Genomic DNA, 18,822 nt, shown 5'->3' with positions numbered 1-18,822 from the left:
GCTGGGATGACAGGTGCCCGGCAGCACTTCCTGTTTTATTACAAAATATTTAAGGCTTACAAAAGAGTATTTGAAGTGCACACATGAGTCATGCATGTTAATGGTAAATGAATATTCATGAACCCTGCAGTCAGTCAAACTCAGAACATGGCGATGCCGGGGAGCCATTCACCTGGTGCCCGGGTAGCCAGCTGGCACACGGCTTTATTTATTATCCCAGTGCTTTTCTGTTTGGTTTAATTATACAGGAGTGGGTAGTTTGATTGTTGTTGACGCTTACCAAAATGCCACCTCAGGCTACGCAGACTTCTGCAACTTGACGTTGGAACTCAATGTCATGTCCCCAAGTCTGTTAAAATCAGACGCTGCCATGGAATGAGGAGGGCCGGGGGTTTATTGGCAGGTGATACCTGGGAGAGCTACAGAGGAGGGGAAATCTGGCAGGGAAAACCTGACACTGGGAGGCAGATGGGGCACATCTGGAAAGCAACAGGGATTAGTGCCACTGGGAAAGGAGAGACGAAGAAATTGTCTGTGGCTTCCCTGGTCTTGGCTTCGGAATGGAGGCGGATTCTGCAGATGCCGCGGCTGGAAGCTAAGTGGCATGTTCTCTTTTGGAAGGGGATCCAAGTGGCGCCCCTCCAAGGATGCCGGAGTTCTAAGATGAATCCACATTGAGAAGTGTAGCCAGACGCAGTGGTGCACGCCTTGAAATCTGAGATACCTGGGAGGCTGAGGCAAGAGGTTCAGGAGTTCAGGCCAGCAACTTGACTTTGCCTCAAAACAAAAATGGAGCCGGGTGCTGTGATGCACGCCTGTCATCCCAGGGGCTCTGGAGGCTGAGGCAGGAGGATGGCAAGTTCAAAGCCAGCCTCAGCAATTTAGCAAGACCCTTTTTCAAAACAAAACAAACAAACAAAACAAAACAAATCAACAACAACAACAACAAGCTGGAGATGTGGCTCAGAGGTTGAGCACCCCTGGGTTCAGTCCCCAGTACCAGAAATAAAAAAAAAAAAAGCTGTTCATTCATTTTCTTTACTTTTTTAAATATTTATTTCTTAGCTTTAGGTATCTAGGAGGGTGGACACAATGTCTTTATTTTACACTGATGTGGTGCTGAGGATGGAACCCAGTGCCTCACACATGCTAGGCGAGTGCTCTGCCACGGAGCCCCGGCCCACCCAGCCCTCATCCATTCTCTTACTGCATAGTTTCCGGGACCCCATTTCCTTTATCCATCCAGTTAGTGGCTCTTTGGGTGGTTTCTAATTTCTCGTTGTCACCAACAGTGCTCCAAAGTACATTCTTGTGCCGGCTTCAGTCCACAGGTGCTGGGGTCTCCCGTGATATATATCTTAGGGGGAGAGTTTCTGGCTCATGGAGTCTGCATCTATTGGACTTTCAGGGTAATGCCAGAAGCTTCCCCTCGACACACACCGCTCCCCTTCCACTTAGGCTAGCTCCAGTGGGTTTCCGTTGCTTGCAATCAATGAGTTCTAACCGACCTGGGCCCACCAAAGAAATGCCTTCTGGATGACATCTCTCTCTGGGACATTCCTGGGACAACCCTGACAGTAGTCACCTGCAGTGGTTGACACACGTCCTCAAGTCGAAGTCTCATTGCCATTGCAACAGCAGCAAGAGGCGAACTACAAGAGGTGACTGGGTCACGGCCGCCACCTTCAGGATGGATGAGGGCTGTCCCTAGCCCGGGAGGGGCCTCCCGCCGAGTTCCCCGACGGTCCTGCTCCCACGCATGCGCGCTTTCGGGACCGGCGAGAGGCCACGCCCCCACGCGCTCCTTGGCCTCCTGAAGGCGCTCCCCGCAGAGCCGCCCGCGCCCGGGACTCCCCGGCTCTGGAACCGGAAGAAATAAATCTCCCTTCTGAGTGGACCCTGCGGTCCCAGGGACGTGGTCCCAGAGGCCGAGAATGGAAACCACCACCAAAGGCCGTGATGGCGGATGTGACAGTCACGACGAGTGTCCTTAGAGACACACCCGGTGCAGACCCGAGCCCAGGAGGAGGCCACCGTCCCGCTGACCTGACCCCGACACAGCCCCCTCGGGCAGCTTGTTCCTTGTGACTTGGTCGGGCCCAGGACGGGCAGCCAAAAGTGTCCCTCGTGATCCCCGGTTGTCCCTTGAGGTTCTCCCTCTCCCCTTTCTCACTGCCCCCCCCCCCGCCCCGTCTCTGTCAGTCACAGTCAGGCACAGGGTGCAGTCACTTAGACAAACAAGGTCAACGTCACAGGCAAATTGTTCACTTTTCACAAAGTGCATAAAAATCACAAGAATAAACATCTTTGGGGACTTTACAACCAAATACCTCTGGAGGCCGCGATCGAAGGGCCTGGTGATATCTAAGGGGAGGGGACATGCAGCAGGGTGTGGGTCAGACACACAGGTGTCCACTGGCCACACACTTGAGGTCGCGCACCAGGAGGCGGAGGAGGTTGAAGGTGACGGAGGCCTGGAGGCAGGCAGGGGACTCCTGTGGGGACCGGGGCTCAGTGGCTGCCTTGGCCAGGCCCAGCTGCTCCACCTCCGTCCTCTGCCACCCACTCACCTTCTCGGGGGCCTGCTGCAGCCTCTGTAGCCAGTGCGACAGGCGGTGACGGTGGCCACCCTGGGGCCTGTGGGCAGAGGAGGGCGTGTGAAGTGGGCCTGGGCACAGGGGACACGAGGGTGTCACAGCCATGGCCCAGCCGCCCAGGACCCCAGGACTCACACAGGCCTGCAGCTGGGACTGGATGTGGCCCAGCATGTGAAGGGGCTGGTCCAGGACGTCCCCCAGGGTCGAGTTGGCCATGGTCCCCCAGGACCCGCAGCGTCAGGGCCAGCTCTGCCTGCAAGGCCACAGGGCGCTCCCACACCTGAGGGGACAGAGACAGTGAGAGGTCTCCCTGAGAGACAGCTGGGAGGGGACAGGGAGGGAGGACAGGGAGAGGGAGAGGAGGGGCAGGAGGGGCACAGCAGTGCAGGCAGCAGGACTGGGGAGGGACAGTGGGCAGGGAGGGAGAGGGACCGTGAGAAGGACAGGGTCCCCTGGGAGGCGCAGAGTGGGCCCAGGAGGCCAGGCTGGCCTGGCTCTGCCAGCTCACCTGCAGCTGCCCAGGTCCCAGGGCCTGGGGAAGAGCGGGGAGGGGCACTCAAGGTCCTTGAGCAAGAGCGACTCCTCCTGGGGAGCAAGGGCACAGGTTAGCCCACACTGGAGGGCGAAGGTTAGCCTACACAATAGGGGCCCAGGGAGCCTCATGAAGGGGTCCTTCACCCTCTCAAAGCCTCACCTTCACCTCCCCCAGCTTCCTTCCTGGCTCCTGGGCCTCTTCCCCAAGAGGAGGCTGCAGCTCTCCCAGGCTCAGGGCTCAGGGTCTCACACTTGCTCTCTTAGGGCATCTCTGACCTCAGTCTCCTCTTCTAGATCTCAGCCTCAAAATGCCAGCATTTTTTAATTGATTTTATTTTTTAAATAACAGTGGAATGCATTACAATTCTTATTACACATATAGAGCACAGTTTTTCATATCTCTGTTTGTATATAAAGTATGTTCACACCAATTCATGTCTTCATACATGTACGTTGGATAATGATATCCATCACATTCCACCTTTATTGCCGACCCCCCCTTCCTCCCTTCCCCGCCCACCCCTCTGCCCTATCTAGAGTTCATCTAATCCTCATCTAAGGCTCCGCCTCCCTACCCCACTATGAGTCAGACTCCTTATTATCAGAGAAAACATTCAGCATTTGGTTTTTGGGGATTGGCTAACTTCACTTAGCATTATCTTCTCTAACTCCATCCATTTCCCTGCAGATGCCATGATCTTATTCTCCTTTATTGCTGAGTAATACTCCATTGTGTTTATTTGCCACATTTTTAATCCATTCATCTACTGAAGGGCATCTAGGTTGGCTCCACAGTTTAGCTGTTGTGCATCTATGTTGTGCCGCTGTAAACACTGATGTGGCTGTGTCCCTGTGGTAGCTGTTTCTAAGTCCTTCTGACTGATGGTTTGAATTGATTTTAGGAACCTGGTAAAATCCTGTGTGTAAATCATCACAAGGAGCATGCAGTCCAACAGACCTCACAGCCATCCTACCAGAGAAACGTTAGGAGCAAGTCTATTAACACTAAGAAACAGAAAAAAAAAATGCCAGCACTTCCCGCTCCACCCAGGCTGTCCCCCGCCCGAGCTCCTGGGCACACCCCGCCGCCGCCGCAGGAAACGCGCCCAGACACTGGGAGCCTGGGGCCGGGGAAGCCCGGGGCGGGGCCGGGGAGCCCTGGGAAAGGGAAACCGACCCAGGTTCCGAGTTCTCCCACCGGAAGGCGACTTCCTGAGCCGGACGATTCCTGGCAGCTCCGGGTGGGTCCAAGAGGTCGCCCGCAGGTGAGGGAGCAGGTGTGGGAGGGGCTTGTTCTGGCCACGCCCACAGGGGGTTGGTGAGCAGATTCTCTCTTGGGGGAGAGGTTGTTGGAGGCTCCAAAAGGGAGGCTGCTTAGGGGAGGGGAGACCACCCAGAGGGAGGAGTGCTGTGGGATGGGAGCACAGAGAGAGTTAATAAGCCAAAGATAGAACTAAAGAAAACTAAGAGGGTCAGATGGGGCGCGCAGGCCTGTAACCCAGACCGGGAGGCTGACGGAGGAGGCTCACCAGCTCCAGACCAGCCTCAGCAGGACGTCCTCAAAACACAACAGTGCAAAGGCCGGGGATGCAGCTCAGTGGTAAAGCCCCCTGGGTTCAATCCCCTGAACCCAGACAACAATTATCAAGAATGTCGAGGATTGAAGGATTTGATCAGTGCGGGCCCATTCAGGTTCTGAAACGTCTCACCGAACTGCATTCATAGGAACACCTGCTACACGTTACTCGAAAAGAAAAGAAAGTGTGAAGATGGGAGATTGATTGGATCTGAGTGTGCACCAAGCAACAGGGACTTGTGATTGTTACTAAACCTTCGACCATAAAGTTTATTACCAGATGGTCACTCATGAACCTGTGGGCCCGGTGTGGTCTGCAGAGGGTGAAATCAAGGAAACATTTCTACCTGTGAATTCCATTTATAATTTGTTTTCTTCTCTCTTTAAAAAGTCTCCTTCTTTCAATGTGCTTATTGGCCTCTGAGTGATAGCAAAGCTTCTTCTGGGTAAATTGTGGTCAGGTGTGGACATCCAGTTTCACTTAAAGCCTTTTGGGGTTCAACCCTCTTTTTTTCTTTGTTCAGAATTATTTTAGTGTTATTTTAGCCAGGCATGGTGGCGCATGCCTGTAATCCTAGCAACTGGGGAGGCTGAGACAGGAGGACACAAGTTTGAGGCTAGCCTCAGCATAAGTGAGGTTCTATCTCAAAATAAAATTTTAAAAGGTGGTGGTGGGGGAGCTGGAGATGTAACTCAATGGTAAAGCACCCCTGGGTTCAATCCCAATACCAAAAATAAATTATTTAAAAACTGTACACATTTGGGGGGATACAGTGTGATAATTTGATACAAGGATACAGTGTCAATATCCAGGCTTTAAAAGTCATTCTTGTCCATCGTGAGCATGCATCAGAATAATAAATAGTTAAACACTTTTAAACACACACACACAAAGGAAAGGGCAGCCCCCCACATCTGAGACCAATGGGGGACAGTAATGAAAGTGTCACAGAGGAGTTCAGGACCCCGTTGACTGTGACCAACCCTTTCCTCTATTCAGCCCATCACTGGTGCAGGAAGTGTTTATGGGGCGGTTACTGTGGGTGGAAACTTCTAGACACTCCAGGTCCACCAAGAACAAAAGACACGAAGACTATGCCCTGCCCCTCCCGGAGGTGTGCTAGTGGGAGGGCCAGACAATGGCAAAACAATAAATAATAACAACCAAGTCGGTTGCAAGAAGCGCTTTCGAGAAAAATTAAGCGGGAGTTGGAGTGGGGTGTGCGGAGGGAGCCACATGCTGTGAGACGGTTGCAGAAGGTGACATCATCACAGATAGAGGGACCATCGGTGCCAAGGGAGCATGTGAGGGGCACTCCACCGGCCCTGCCCGTCCTGACATTGCCACACATGACGGAATCCGCAGTGCACCACGCCTGCCATCCCAGCAGCCTGGGAGGCTGAGGCAGGAGGATTGCGGAGTTCAAAGCCAGCCTCTGCGAAAGGGAGGCCCTCAGCAACTCAAAGAGACCCTGACTCCAAGTTAAAAACAAAAAGGGCTGGGGTGTGGCTCAGAGGTGAAGGGCCCCGGAGCTCAGTCCTTGGTATCTAGGCCCTAAAACACATGGAGAGTCCTCTTCACACTTTGAAGGTGGGAACTGGGCTTCCTGCGGCCTTGACAGTGAGGGACTGGTGAGGGGACCTGGCTGAGCCTGCAGCAGGGACGCGCTGAGGGAGGCGGAGCTCGGTCTCACACCTGGTCTCACGGCACCTCCTGCCTTCAGAGGCGTGGGGTTTCTTGAGGACACTTGGCTGGGTTCTCTGTCACCTGACTCTTGCACATCTAAGGAGTCCCCCGAGGGGACACAGGGGCTGACTTTTCTTGTCCACCCAATCCCCCTACCCTCCCTCCTCGTCCTAGATATGGAGACCAGTATGGGCCACCGTTACGGTGTGGAATCCCGTGGTCCCCAGGGCAGCAGTGTTCCGAGGGGCTTTGGGGGAGATGGCTCTGATGTCATCCGTGGACGGAAGCCTCTGGAATGTGAACCAAAAAACTCTTGGCTCCCCTAAGCTGGTTCGTTTTGTCACAACTGTGGAAAGCTGAGGATGACTGCCACCAAACTGAAGATTCCCTCTCCTCTCATCCTCGGGGCTCCCTGTGGCCACGTGACTCCCCCCTCCCCAGGACCTAACCTTGAAACAGGTGGCCCTGCTCTGTTGGAATCAGGACCTGCCTGGGGGCCAGACTTTCCTGTGCAGATGAGGACAGACTCAGAGCAAGGCAGAACAATCCAGGGTGGGCTGTGGTTTGGAAGGGCAGGAAAAAATATATATATTTTCATTCCACTTCAACCTAAAATTTGACATTTCCTGTCTGTATTAGTCTCTGACGGCTGCTGTAACAAAACCGCATAAACAGTGTGTAGAACAACTCACAATGGGCAACGGTGAAGGGATCAGCCAAAGGTGTGCATCCAACTCAGTCCTGGGAAGTGAAAAAAAACAGTCACCAAAGGACAAATACAACGTGACCACACTTACAGGAAGTCCATAAAGAGGTCACATGCAGAGAGACACAGCAGATGGTAGTTACCAAGGTGAGGAGGAGCGGGGGTGGGGTGGGGGGGGGACAGGGCTGGAGATTTGGTTTGGCAGGATGGACAGGGCCAGGCAGTTGTAGCTCCACAGGGTGAGTCTTCTTCACACAGCTGAACTGGAGGCCTTGAAGTGGATGAGATGACAGACCTGGGGTGTATTGGCCACAAGACAATTTTTTAAAAATTGTCCAGGGCTGGGGGTGCAGCTCAGTGGTAGGGCACTTGCTTAGCATGAGGGAGGCCTGGAATTGATCCCCAGCAACACAACACCAATGCACAATGTGTAAATGGAAATTATTTAACCCAAAGGAACAGGAACAGGGACAAACCGACCAGCCAGTGCCTCAAAAGCCAAGGAATTCTGAAGGTCAGATGCTAGGAGCCACAGCAAAAATATTGATACAGGCACCTTTGGGTTTAGTGACTGCCAACCAGCCATTCAGATTATGATTATGTTAAGTTACATTATGGTAATTGTCTCCTGCTGTTTACCTGGGCCCGTTTCGGGACTCAGGTTACTCATGTCACTCTTGTAATGGGAGAGTTCCCATTGGTTGGGAAAGGATGGTAGGAGGGTGTTCCGGGGGAAGTGGAGCCCCCCCCCCCCCCGCTCAGGTAGAACACAGGTGGTGGACCCACTTGTTAGGGGACGCACACGGCCTCTCACAAAATAAAACTTTGTTCCAGTTTGACTGGCTTGTGTTTTTGTGCCCAACCGGGTTGCAAGATTGCAAGCCGGCGTGCACTGACAGCCCAGCAGGGAAGCGCTCAGCAGGGGTGCGGCAGGCAGTGCTCGGCGACAGCAGCGGCAGGAGCGGAGCTCAGCCAGCCCGCTCGACCCGGGGCCAAGCAGCCTGCAGCAGTCAGACATCTGGACTCAAGGTTGGGGGGCAGTTCCTCAGGAGCCCCGAGACAGGGCTCACCTTTTCAGCTCTGAGACTCCTGCGTTCTGGGCTCCTCATGGCTCCCTCACGTCACTGCACCCTCCTGCTCCCCTTGTCACCCCTCCTGGGGGACACTGGCCTCCTGTCTCCCCCGATGAGGCCCTCGGTGAGGGCACTGGACAGCCCAGACGTCCTGTCCCCATGGCCCTCGCTTCATGTCACCTGCAAGTCCCTCTGCCACTCGGGGCTACATATCCTCAGGGCCCAGGAGTTAGGGCCATGGGTGGGGCCACCATTCAGGCCACCACACACCGTCACAACGCGGGCCTCCAGCCTTGGGAGCGCCAGCAGACCTGTGACTGTCACCTGAGGGCCTCCCGCACACTCACTCCTGCCCCTTCAGGTCCCTTTGGCTCATCTCACTCCCGAGTCAGGCGGTTGTTACAACAGCCAGGCGACTCCGCCAGGCCACGCAGTGACCAAGAAGCTCGTGGACAATGACATCACGGGCGGGAAACGTCCTGATGCCCGCGTTACTTGGCCCCGGGTGGCTTTGTCCTGGGCGCCTTCTGCTGCTGAGGAGGATCGGGCTCCGCCAGGTGCGGAGGCCCGGAGCCAGGACGCTGCAGCCCTGTCCTGGGGACGCGGAGCAGGACCGCAGGGAGCCGGCAGGACACACGGAGTCCTCCTGTCCCTCTCTGACCTCCTGTCCGGTGGAGGGCACAGGGACCCGCTCCTGCCTTCTGCCGTGACCTTGTGTCTTGGTGCCTGGCTCGGCTGGCAGTCCCCACCCAGCAGGTGGCCCTGGGCCTGGGCCACGGCAGCTGGTCCGCAGCCAGGCTCTTGTTGGCTTGGACGATTTAGAGATCCTTGTAAGAAACAGAGAAGAAAAATATTTTACTTTGCTATTTTTATAAAAATAAGCAATCACGGGAATATATGGAGAGGGTCGCCCCAGGCCTGGGGAGGGACAGCGCAGGGCAGGCCACACGGGCCACCTGCTGCTCCTCAGGTGCCCTCCCCAGGACCCTACCACGGCCCCATGTCTAGCACCCGCTGCTCGGGGCTCCTGGGGACACTCTTTCTGGGGAAAGGGAAGGACAGGGAGCCACAGGCAAGTGCCTCACCTCAATCTAGTCCCTTCCGAGTGGACAGCCCATGGCCAGTGTCAGCTGCCACCAAGGGACTCTACAGAGCCCCTGAAATGGCTGCAGGTGGGACAGCTCTGGGGCCACCCAGTGCAGAGCTCCGCAGTTGGGGGAAAGGACCCGGCTGCACTTGGGGGGACCTTGGACCCACCACTGTGGCCCCCCATGTCCCTGCAAGGCGTCCCCTGAAACCGCCTCCTCAGAGCTCTGCCTGCAGCCGCCCCTCAGCGCTCCCAGGAGCCAGGCCTCGGCCTCCTCCCCAAAGAGGTCCCAGTGGACTTGGCCCTGAGCCTCAGGAAGGGATCACTGGCTGCTGGGGTGGCCATGGGGACCCGCGCATGGTGACAGGTGGAGCATGCTGTCCCTGCCGTGCTCAGGGGCACAATGGAGAGAGCCCTCACCTGGTGGCAGGGGTGGGACGCTGGCAAGAGGAGGCTGCGAGGGGCAGAATCCCTGGTGCCACAGAAACTCGGGGAAACTGAGCCAGGACCCTGGGACCCGATGGCTCTGGCCGAGACGCTGATTCTCAGAGACACTGAGAGGCTCAGGAGACGCAGCGCCATCATGTCAGGGGGACCCCAGGTCCCTGCTGGTCCTAGAGGAAGAGGACACGGGGGACCGTCTTCAGAGCGGGGAGCCCCAGGAAGGGCCCTTGCCCCTGAGGGACCTGGAAAACTGCCTTGGGGACACGGGGTCAGGGCAGTGACAACCTCCTCTCCCAGAGCCCCCTGGGCCTGCAGGAGGAGCCACGTCCCCCTAGTCAGAACTGGAGGTGTCCCCAGCTGGTGATCTGGCAAGGACCTCAGATGACAGTGACGCCAAGCAGACCGTCACCTTCATTTCTGGCTCCTCCACGTGTGTTGGCTTACACGGTGCTGGGCTGTCCCTGAAGTCCAGGAGCCACAAATCCTAGTTCCGCATCCAGGGGCCCCAATCCAGTGCAGCTGGCGGGAGGAACCCACTCCCGGGGGATCCAGGGACACAACTGCTTTCTCGCCCGCTGGCCCTGGGGACCCCGTGTTCCTTGGCGGTGGTCCCTGCCCTCCACCCTCAGGATCTCGGGGTGTCTGGGAGGAGCCGTGTCCTCCCGCCCAGCCCCATCTCCACGGGGCCTCTCCCCGCCCACGTCTGGGTGCATATGTCCCCCTCTGGGAGGTCACCAGTCCCACTGCATTGGGCCCACCCTGATGGCTTTGCTTGTTGATTGCCATTATAGAGACCGTCTCCACAGAAGGTCACACTGTAGGTGGGGGACGAGGACTTCAGCATACCTTTGGGACAGCTGGAGGACCATAATGCAGCCTGGGCGGGTGGGTGGGGGAGAGGTCACCAGCATGGAGCCTTCTCCTATGACAGAACGTGGGCCAGTCCAGCAGGGGCGATGGAGGCGGGTGGGAGGCTGGGAACTGGGAGCCCAGGTGTCCTGGTGGCACCTCAGGAAGAGGGTGGGAGGGGGTGAGGTGGGGAATGTCCCATGGGGCTGGATGGCCTCCCGCTCCGGGGCCCACAGAGGGGCTTCGGGGGTGACCCTCTGACTTCCAGGGGGACAAGGGAACCCAGACCATCAAGACACCCCAAGGTGGCTCCGTCAGGGCCAGGAGGGGCGCTCGGGGATGCTCCTAGAAGCCGGCTCCCTGATGGCCGTGGACGCAAGAGGACCTGAGACAGGAGGCCAGGCAGTGACAAGGACGTCCTGGGAAGGCAGATGCAATTGTCTCGATGGAGAGCGTGATCAGACTGGGGGCCCTCAATCTGACCTGGGAGACCTGGGGGAGAACAGACGTCTCCAGGGGGGGGACAGGAGGGCAGCCATGGGGCGTCTGTGAATTTGCACAAAGAAACCCAGGAGCGGGGCCCGGGCTGCGGTCAGAGGCCCTGAGAGGAAGGCCTGCGCCCTCCCCAGGTGGCAGCCTGAGTCAGCTTCCAGTGCCAGAGGGATGCAGGGACTGGGACCTGGGAGAGGGACCTACGCGTCACAGCAGGGGTGTCAGGAGCCATCCCTCAGCCCTTCTGCCCAGGGACCTGACCTGGGTGCTGCACTGCCTTGAGCTGGCTCCTGACGGCCAGGACCCGTTCCCTGACTCCTTGTTGTTGCTGTCGCTGTTCCTATTTGTCCTGGGGGCTGAACCCAGGGCACCTGGCCACGGGGTCCACAGGGAGCCCCCCCTTATCACTTGGAGACGGGGTCTCCCTGCGCTGCTGGGAGGAACCTCCAACTTGGAATCCTCCTGCCTCAGCCTCTCAGCAGCTGGGCTGCAGGTGTGCGCCTCTGCCCTCCAGCGGTCAAGGTCAAGGAGGGCGTTTGCATGTGAACAAAGCCATTTAAAATGTAAGGGACACTTGGGACAACTTAGATATAAGAGATAATTAGTGTCAAAAGTCCCTTTCTACCTACTTCATGTATCACTCTGCCCTTGAGGTTCACAGTCTCCTGGGTTGGATTGTGTCCCCATAGTGTGTGGGGAAGTCCTAACCCCGTACTCAGAGGGTGACCCCATTTAGAGTAGGGCCACTGCACACGGGAGCTGTTAAGATGAGGTCATTGCAGGGGGCCTGAGCCTTGGTGTCCTCATAAGTCAAGGAAGAAGAGAGGAAGGGGAGACCCCAGGGAGCAGAGGCCGTGGGACAACAGAGGCAGACACTGCGGGTGCCTCTGAGGAAGGCCCAGGGTGGCCACAAACTCCAAAAGCTGGACAAGGGAGGAAGGCGTCTCCCCTACAGGTGGCAGAGGGAACCGGCTGCCCAGGGCTCCAGGTGGGACTTCCGGCCTCCAGACCTGGGAGACGGTGGAGGCTGTCCCTCTGAGCCCCTGGTCTGCCCTGTTCCTGAAGCCTGTTTTGGCCAGCGTTTTCCCTGCGGTGACTGAAGGGACCCAGCCAGCACAACCCTAGAGCAGGACACCTTCACCCGAGGGCTCACCGGTCCCAGGTCTCAATCCGGGGACATCCAGCTGGTTCCTCAGGCTCCAGGGGAGGCTGGACATCAGGCAGAGGGTGTGGCGGAGGGAAGCAGCTCCCAGGACGCCCAGGAAGCTCACTCCCCTCCCCAGACACCAAGTGCATTCCCCTGCCCCGTCCCCAGTGCCCCGCTGCCTCCAGCCACCCCCGGCCTCCAGTGACCTCAGTGAGTCCCCTCAGGGGTCAACTCCCTGATGAGGCCAAGGAGTGGCCCAGCCATTTCTCCCCCAGCCCTTCCTGCATGGTCTACAGGTGACCTTGGGGGACACCACATCTGAACACACCAAAGACCTAGGACACTAAAACACGCTGTCCCTGGCATCGACATGGGGGGACAGACACACCCAGGGCCACTCTGCAGCTCTCCCGAGGTCCCAGCTCACTGGCAGCCTGACCTTGGCCGTGGTGCTGTGTTGTCACCATGGAACCCGGCAAAGGGCCCCAGATTTCGTCTTTCTTCACCGACGGCCACTTGTCACCTGTTACCTGCCCAGCACCGCCAAGGGGCCACAGGCCACTGCGCTGAACAGAATCCTGGGACACAGGATCTGGGGGACTATGGAAGCTGGGGACCCAGCGTGCCACACTGAGCCTCCTGTGAGCTTGGGGACACCTAGGGAAGTGGTGACAGGAGTCCTGACCAGGCCAGAGGTCTATGGTGATGAGAGAAGATCAAACAGATCCTCTGTCCTGTCCCCTCCCATCCTGGCCATGACAGGAAGCCATGACATCCCAGAGGTGACGGCAGACACCTGGATCGTCCTCAAAGGGGGAGGGGGCCATGATTCCTGGAGCATTAGGACTGTTTTCCAGGCGGGAACGCAGCTCTGGTCCCTGAGGGGCAGCGTCCCTGGGCCAGGACCAGGACCAGGCTGCCATCCCGCTGCAGGGCCAGCAGAGGCCTCCATCCTGAGCACCAGGGAGCAGCTTGTGGCCCTGCCCGGGACCTGGGAGGGCTCCCTGCAGGGTCCCAGGGCAGCCCAGGGACACTCTGCCTTCTGCCCAGGAAACCAGGACCCCACAGTCCGAGCCCCCGGCTCCCGCTGCAGACCCCAGACAGGTGGCAAGGGGCTTTGGGCAGCTGCAGCTGGGGAGACAGAGATGGCCACCAACAGGACACACACGGACATGGGCCTCACAGGAGAGCCAGGGCCTCGCCGTTTATTTGCACAAAGTTTACAAAAGTAGAAAAATAAACACTTCACTGGATCTGAGTGTCACACAAATAAATAAGGCCACGTGGAGGGCTGGGGACAATAAATTAAGGAGTGTCGTCGCTGCACAGAGGAGACCTGGGATCCCTCGACGGTCAGCAGGGTGTGGGTCAGACGCACAGGTGTCCACTGGCCACACACTTGAGGTCGCGCACCAGGAGGCGGAGGAGGTTGAAGGTGACGGAGGACTGGAGGCAGGCGGGGGACTCCTGTGGGGACAGGGGCTCAGTGGCTGCCCTGGCCAGGCCCAGCTGCTCCACCTCCGTCCTCTGCCACCCACTCACCTTCTCGGGGGCCTGCTGCAGCCTCTGCAGCCAGTGCGACAGGCGGTGGCGGTGGCGACCCTGGGGCCTGGGGCCTGCCGTGGGCTGAGCCAGGGCCTGTGGGCAGAGGAGGGCGTGTGAAGTGGGCCTGGGCACAGGGACACGCTGGTGTCACAGCCATGGCCCAGCCGCCCAGGACCCCAGGACTCACACAGGCCTGCAGCTGGGACTGGATGTGGCCCAGCATGTGAAGGGGCTGGTCCAGGACGTCCCCCAGGGTGGAGTTGGACATGGTCCCCAGGACCCGCAGCGTCAGGGCCAGCTCTGCCTGCAAGGCCACAGGGCGCTCCCACACCTAAGGGGACAGAGACAGTGAGAGGTCTCCCTGAGAGACAGCTGGGAGGGGACAGGGAGGGAGGGCAGGGAGAGGGAGGAGGAGGGGCAGGGAGAGGGCACAGCAGTGCAGGCAGCAGGACTGGGGAGGGACAGTGGGCAGGGAGGGAGAGGGACCGTGAGAAGGACAGGGTCCCCTGGGAAGCACCGAGTGGGCCCAGGAGGCCAGGCTGGCCTGCTCTGCCAGCTCACCTGCAGCTGCCGCAGGTCCCAGGGCCTGGGGAAGAGCGGGGAGGGGCACTCGAGGTCCTTGAGCAAGAGCGACTCCTCCTGGGGAGCAAGGGCACAGGTTAGCCCACACTGGAGGGCAAAGGCTAGACCACAGCAGGGGCCTGGAGGGGCCAACAGTAGGAAGAGGGCAGGTTCCCTCAGGGAAGGGCAGGCTCCCTCCAAGAGAGACCTCAGGTCACCCAGAGCAGCCAGAGCAGGAGGGAGCCCAGGGAAGACAGGGCAGAGGCCAGTCCTGCAAGGAGGCTGAGGGCCACCCACAGAGCTGCACGGGGAGGCCCAGGGATGAGCCCAGGGCACAGGCAGGAGGGACAGGGACACTCACAAAGGCGTCTCTGGCCTTCCTGAAGGCCTGTAGCTCCCGCGGGGCCAGAGTCTTGAACTGGGCCATGTCACAGTCCCTGGCATCTGGGTGGGCGCTGAGGGCACTGGGCACAGGGACTGCCCGTGTCCTCGTCAGCAACGCAGACATCAGCGTCAGGAGGAGCGAGCAACGTCCAGCCGCGCCTGGACCAAGAGAGGACAGGGTCAGGGGCTGGGGATTCAAGGATGGAGCGGGGACTGGGGACGGTGACCAGGCCATGCTGTGGGGCTCACCCAGCTTCATCCTCGGGTCTGGTGGCCGTCAGCGATGGGAACACAGGGTGCACCTGCGGCTGTGTCCAGGCTCTCTCCTGAGGTCCTTGGGTCTGGGTGCTGCAGTGTCCCCAGCTTCTGTCCCCGTGGTGCAGGGTGCACTGTCCCTGCAGCTCCATGGGGCAGCTTTTATCCCTGCTCAGGGCAGCCCCAGCTGATGTAGGAAAAGCGAAAATGCACCCAGGCCTGAGCTGGCCACCAGGGGAGCCCGGGCTGGGGAAGCCCGGGGGCGGGGCCTCGCACAGGTGAGCAGCCGAAGCGAAAGGGAAAGGGACAGGACTCAGCCTGGCCACCGCAGGACACTCCCAGGAACCCTCAGCCCTGGGGCGGCCCTGGGTCACAGGAAAGGGTTCCAGTGCCTGCTGGGAGGGACCCAGGACTGGGGTCCACAGAGAGAAGGGGACCAGCCTTGGGCAGGGTGTCCCCTGCAGGGAAGAGATGGCAGGGCACCCCAGGGAGTGGCTGCCCTGAGGACTGCAATTCCCAGAGGGGGAGGCCCAGGGCGGAGGCTGCAGGCTGGGAGGGTCAGGAAGGGAAGGTCCAGAGTGAGGAGGCCACAGCGCTCCACCCCTCCCCCCTGCTGCCAGAGCAGGCCAGGGACAGAGCCTGGAAAGAACTCGAAACTGTCCTTCCTGGGCACTGCACCTGGCGGGGGCAATTGGCAACTGGGCAGCTGCCCTGTGCTGTGTCAAGTAACAGAAAACTAAACTGGAGAGGCAGGGGCACACAGGGCGGGTGCAGCAGGCGGGTCCTGAGGAGAGGCTCTGAGCACAGAGCCAGGGGAATGAGGGACGGAGCCCACACAGGGAAGGAGAGCCACCCCTTCTGCTGAGCCCTGTCATGTCCAGCTCTGCTCCAGGTGCTTCATCTCACCTGGCACTGGACATGCACATTCGCACCCAGGGAGCACTGTGGCCTGCCCTCTTTTGCAGTAAGTAGTAAATTGCAGAATCTCAGGGAGGTTAAGTGACCTGCCTTAGGACACACAGCAAGGAAGCAGTGAGGTCAAGACTGTGAGTGTTTCCTCTGACACTTGGAGCCTAATCCCAGTCTCCCTTGTGCTTGGGTCTCCTGGACTAGAGCTCATGACTGTGAGGAAAGACAGTCCTCTGTGACACTTGCCTCCATCCCAAAACCTATGTCCAACTCACTTTCCTGGAGTCACTGTAACTGAATGGCAGGGTCAGAAGTGACACTCTTGTCCCCTGATTCTGGGCATCAGTCCTTGTTGCTGTCGAGGGCGAGTCCAAATGAAAACACAGAACAGAAAACATGGAAGGCGACACTGTGTGTGACTGTAATAAATTAACAGCAGGGTCAGGAGCGCCAACAGGGACTTCACAGTACACGGAACACACATGTAACAGAGTCCAGGGAAGACGCTAATCCAGGACCAGGTGCCCTTCACTCCCAAGTCCCTTAGGGAATGGGGGCCTTTGGGTGTCCCTCAGAGATTCAGAGATTCAGACTCTCAAGGCGCCTTCCAGGGTCCCAATGAAGGGACAGGATTCCTGAAGTGGGTTGAGGTTCCTGGCAACCTCAGTGTTGAAGGCAGCGAGGGTCGTGCCCAAGTTCAACGCTCTTCTGTGACCCAAGCCACTGGAATAACCCCAGGACACTCATCCACCATAAAGCCCCGCATCCTGGGACCCACAACTTCTCTCATGAAGAGCGGGTGCCAGTGGGTCCTGGTGGGGCCAGTGTATGGAGTCTCAGAGTCCATTGGCATCGAGACAGCCAGGTCTAGGGCGAAGCCGCCAGTGGATCCGGGTTCGTGATGCCCGCGAAGGCCAGCAGGTCAGACACAGGGTCCCCAGTGCGCCACCAGCCTGAGGTCCCGCGTGAGCAGGCGCAGCAGGTTGAAGATGACAGAGGCTTCATGGCAGCCAGGCGAGTCCTGAAACCCGGCAGGAGTCAGGACTGTCCTTCCCCAGGACCTCCGGACAGGGCCCTGTCCCCCCAGTCTCCTCCTTATCCTTCCACCCGCTGCTGTCCCCTCGGTGGGAGCCCTGCACCGCCCACTGCACTCACAGCTCTTCTCGGTTTGTGACGCCTCCGCGGTGGCCTGGGGGACTTCCTCCTGGAGCCCTGAGGGATCAGCTGGAGCTGCAGGGGCGACGCGGGTCAGTGGGGCAGCCGCCTGCCCCAGCGTCCCTCCTAATCAGCCAGTGGCCCTCCCTGCTGCAGACCCAGCCCTGATTTGGTGGGCGCCAGGAGGATGAGAATCGGAACTGGTGTCCCTCTGAGCAGAACAGCTCTGCAAACTGGTTGGGGCTCCCTGGCATGAGCAGGCTGAGGTCCGCGCTGTCACTCACGCAGGTCTCCAGGTCGCGTCCCGCGGCCGCCAGCAGCTGCAGGGTCTGGTCGGTGCCAGGGAGCATCTCCGGGTGTCGCAGGCCACTCAGCACCGCCTGGGCGTCCGCGATGCTGCGGGCCACGTGGCGCAGCGCAGCACAGGACTGTGGAGACCCGAGGGCAGATGGCAGTTAGAGTCGCCGCGCCAGCGCCCCGCGCCCCCTCCCAGGCACCTGGCCTCACCGAGGGCCGCGGATGGTCCCTCCGGGGGCGGAAGGAGCAGTTGCGTGGCCTCCAGCTCAGGGTCTCTTCCTCCTGCGGGACAAGCGTCAGGTGAGGCCGGCACCTAATCGCGGAGCCCGCGAGGATGTGGGGACGCGGCGCTGGTCTGTCCAGGTGGCTCCCCCGTGATCCCCTAGGCGCAGCAGCTTTGCGACCCGGGGTCGGGGCTGAGATGTGCCCCGTGCTCCCCGCCCCCACTGCCCTGCCTGGCGCGGCCACCGGGACCCCTGCAGCACAGAGCGATGTGCCCCTCCGCTGGCGCCCAGCCCGGGTGGTGCCTGAGCTCGGGCTCTGGGGAGCCTCCTGCTCAGAATCCTGCAGCACAGTCCCAGAGGCGCGGCTCAGCGCTGGTCGCAGGGGCCCTAGGGACACGGATGGGCGCGGGCTGGCCCCTGGTGGGCTCAGGGCTGGGCGCAGGGGTGGAGGGCGGTCCCCACTCACGTAGCTGTCCCTCAGCGCCTTGATCGCCGCCAGCGCCCTCGGGTCCAGAAAGCGGTAGTGCGACAGCAGGCAGCGCCTGGGCACTGTCCCCCTGGAGTCCGACGCCACACCCAGTGTCCACAGGACCCACAGCCACAAGGCCACCCAAAAAGCCCCGCTCCTGGGCCTCATCTCTGCTCCTGCAGGAGGCGAGGACGTCAGGGAGACCCAAGGATGAGCCTTCCAGGGCAGCCCCTGCCTGCGGTTGAGTGGAGGGGTCCTCAGAGAGCATGCGCTGGAGGCATGCACAGGACAGACCCCTTGGACCCCGAGGCCCTCTGTCCTCTCAGCCTCTGGCCCCTCGCTCTTCACCTCCGATGCGCACTCGATGCCTGGAGGTGCCCCTCTCTGTGTCCTGTGTGGTGTGCACAGTGGTGTCCACCTTCCGCAGTGGCCTCAGGGCCATCCATGGTGACTTTTATGTGAGTGGATGAGAAGCCCTTCCCCGCCAGGCTTCCCCGTCCCAGGTACCCTTTTCGCAACGTCATCGCTGGCCCCAGGCCGCGTGGGATCCCTGCCTGGCTCAGAGGACTTTACCCTACAATGGTCTGGTGCCAGTCTTGGCTCATCTCTTGCTCCAGGGCAGGTGGCCTGGACTCCTTTCCAAACACAGGTTTGTCTTTTTGCCCCGCCTGCTTCTCCGCCTGCACTGAGGAGCCACTGGAAGCCCACGGTCCCTCTCACCAGGCCACAGCTCGGCTCCCTGCCCACCTGTCCAGGTAGCCGCCTGGGAGCTCACCCTGCAGTGGTCCTGCCCCCATCCTGGGCCTTGGGGTTACTTGGGCGTCTCTTCTT

At 59.5% G+C, this 18,822-nt stretch overlaps 2 protein-coding genes and 1 pseudogene across 2 annotated transcripts; all 3 read right to left on the bottom strand.

The window, feature by feature from the left end:
* Positions 1-2,396: 2,396 nt before the first annotated feature.
* On the bottom strand, positions 2,397-9,842 carry LOC144250296 (interferon lambda-3-like; annotated as a pseudogene).
* Positions 9,843-13,560: 3,718 nt separating this feature from the next.
* On the bottom strand, positions 13,561-14,941 carry LOC144250295 (interferon lambda-3-like). The gene is made up of 6 exons (XM_077792810.1): positions 14,932-14,941; positions 14,660-14,841; positions 14,299-14,376; positions 13,925-14,068; positions 13,735-13,830; positions 13,561-13,659 (listed from the first exon to the last, which is right to left on the bottom strand). The coding sequence occupies exons 1-6, from the start codon at positions 14,939-14,941 to the stop codon at positions 13,561-13,563; spliced, it is 609 nt and encodes a 202-aa protein (XP_077648936.1).
* A 1,827-nt stretch (positions 14,942-16,768) lies between these two features.
* LOC144250294 (interferon lambda-4-like) lies at positions 16,769-18,433 on the bottom strand. Its single transcript, XM_077792809.1, has 6 exons — positions 18,340-18,433; positions 17,989-18,167; positions 17,509-17,580; positions 17,286-17,429; positions 17,002-17,076; positions 16,769-16,867 (listed from the first exon to the last, which is right to left on the bottom strand). The coding sequence occupies exons 1-6, from the start codon at positions 18,431-18,433 to the stop codon at positions 16,769-16,771; spliced, it is 663 nt and encodes a 220-aa protein (XP_077648935.1).
* Positions 18,434-18,822: the final 389 nt, after the last annotated feature.

Source organism: Urocitellus parryii, chromosome 15, assembly GCF_045843805.1.
Source record: "Urocitellus parryii isolate mUroPar1 chromosome 15, mUroPar1.hap1, whole genome shotgun sequence".
Classification (NCBI taxonomy): Eukaryota; Metazoa; Chordata; class Mammalia; order Rodentia; family Sciuridae; genus Urocitellus; species Urocitellus parryii.
Note: the sequence above shows the minus strand (reverse complement) of the source record. Positions and strands in the feature narration are given on the sequence as shown.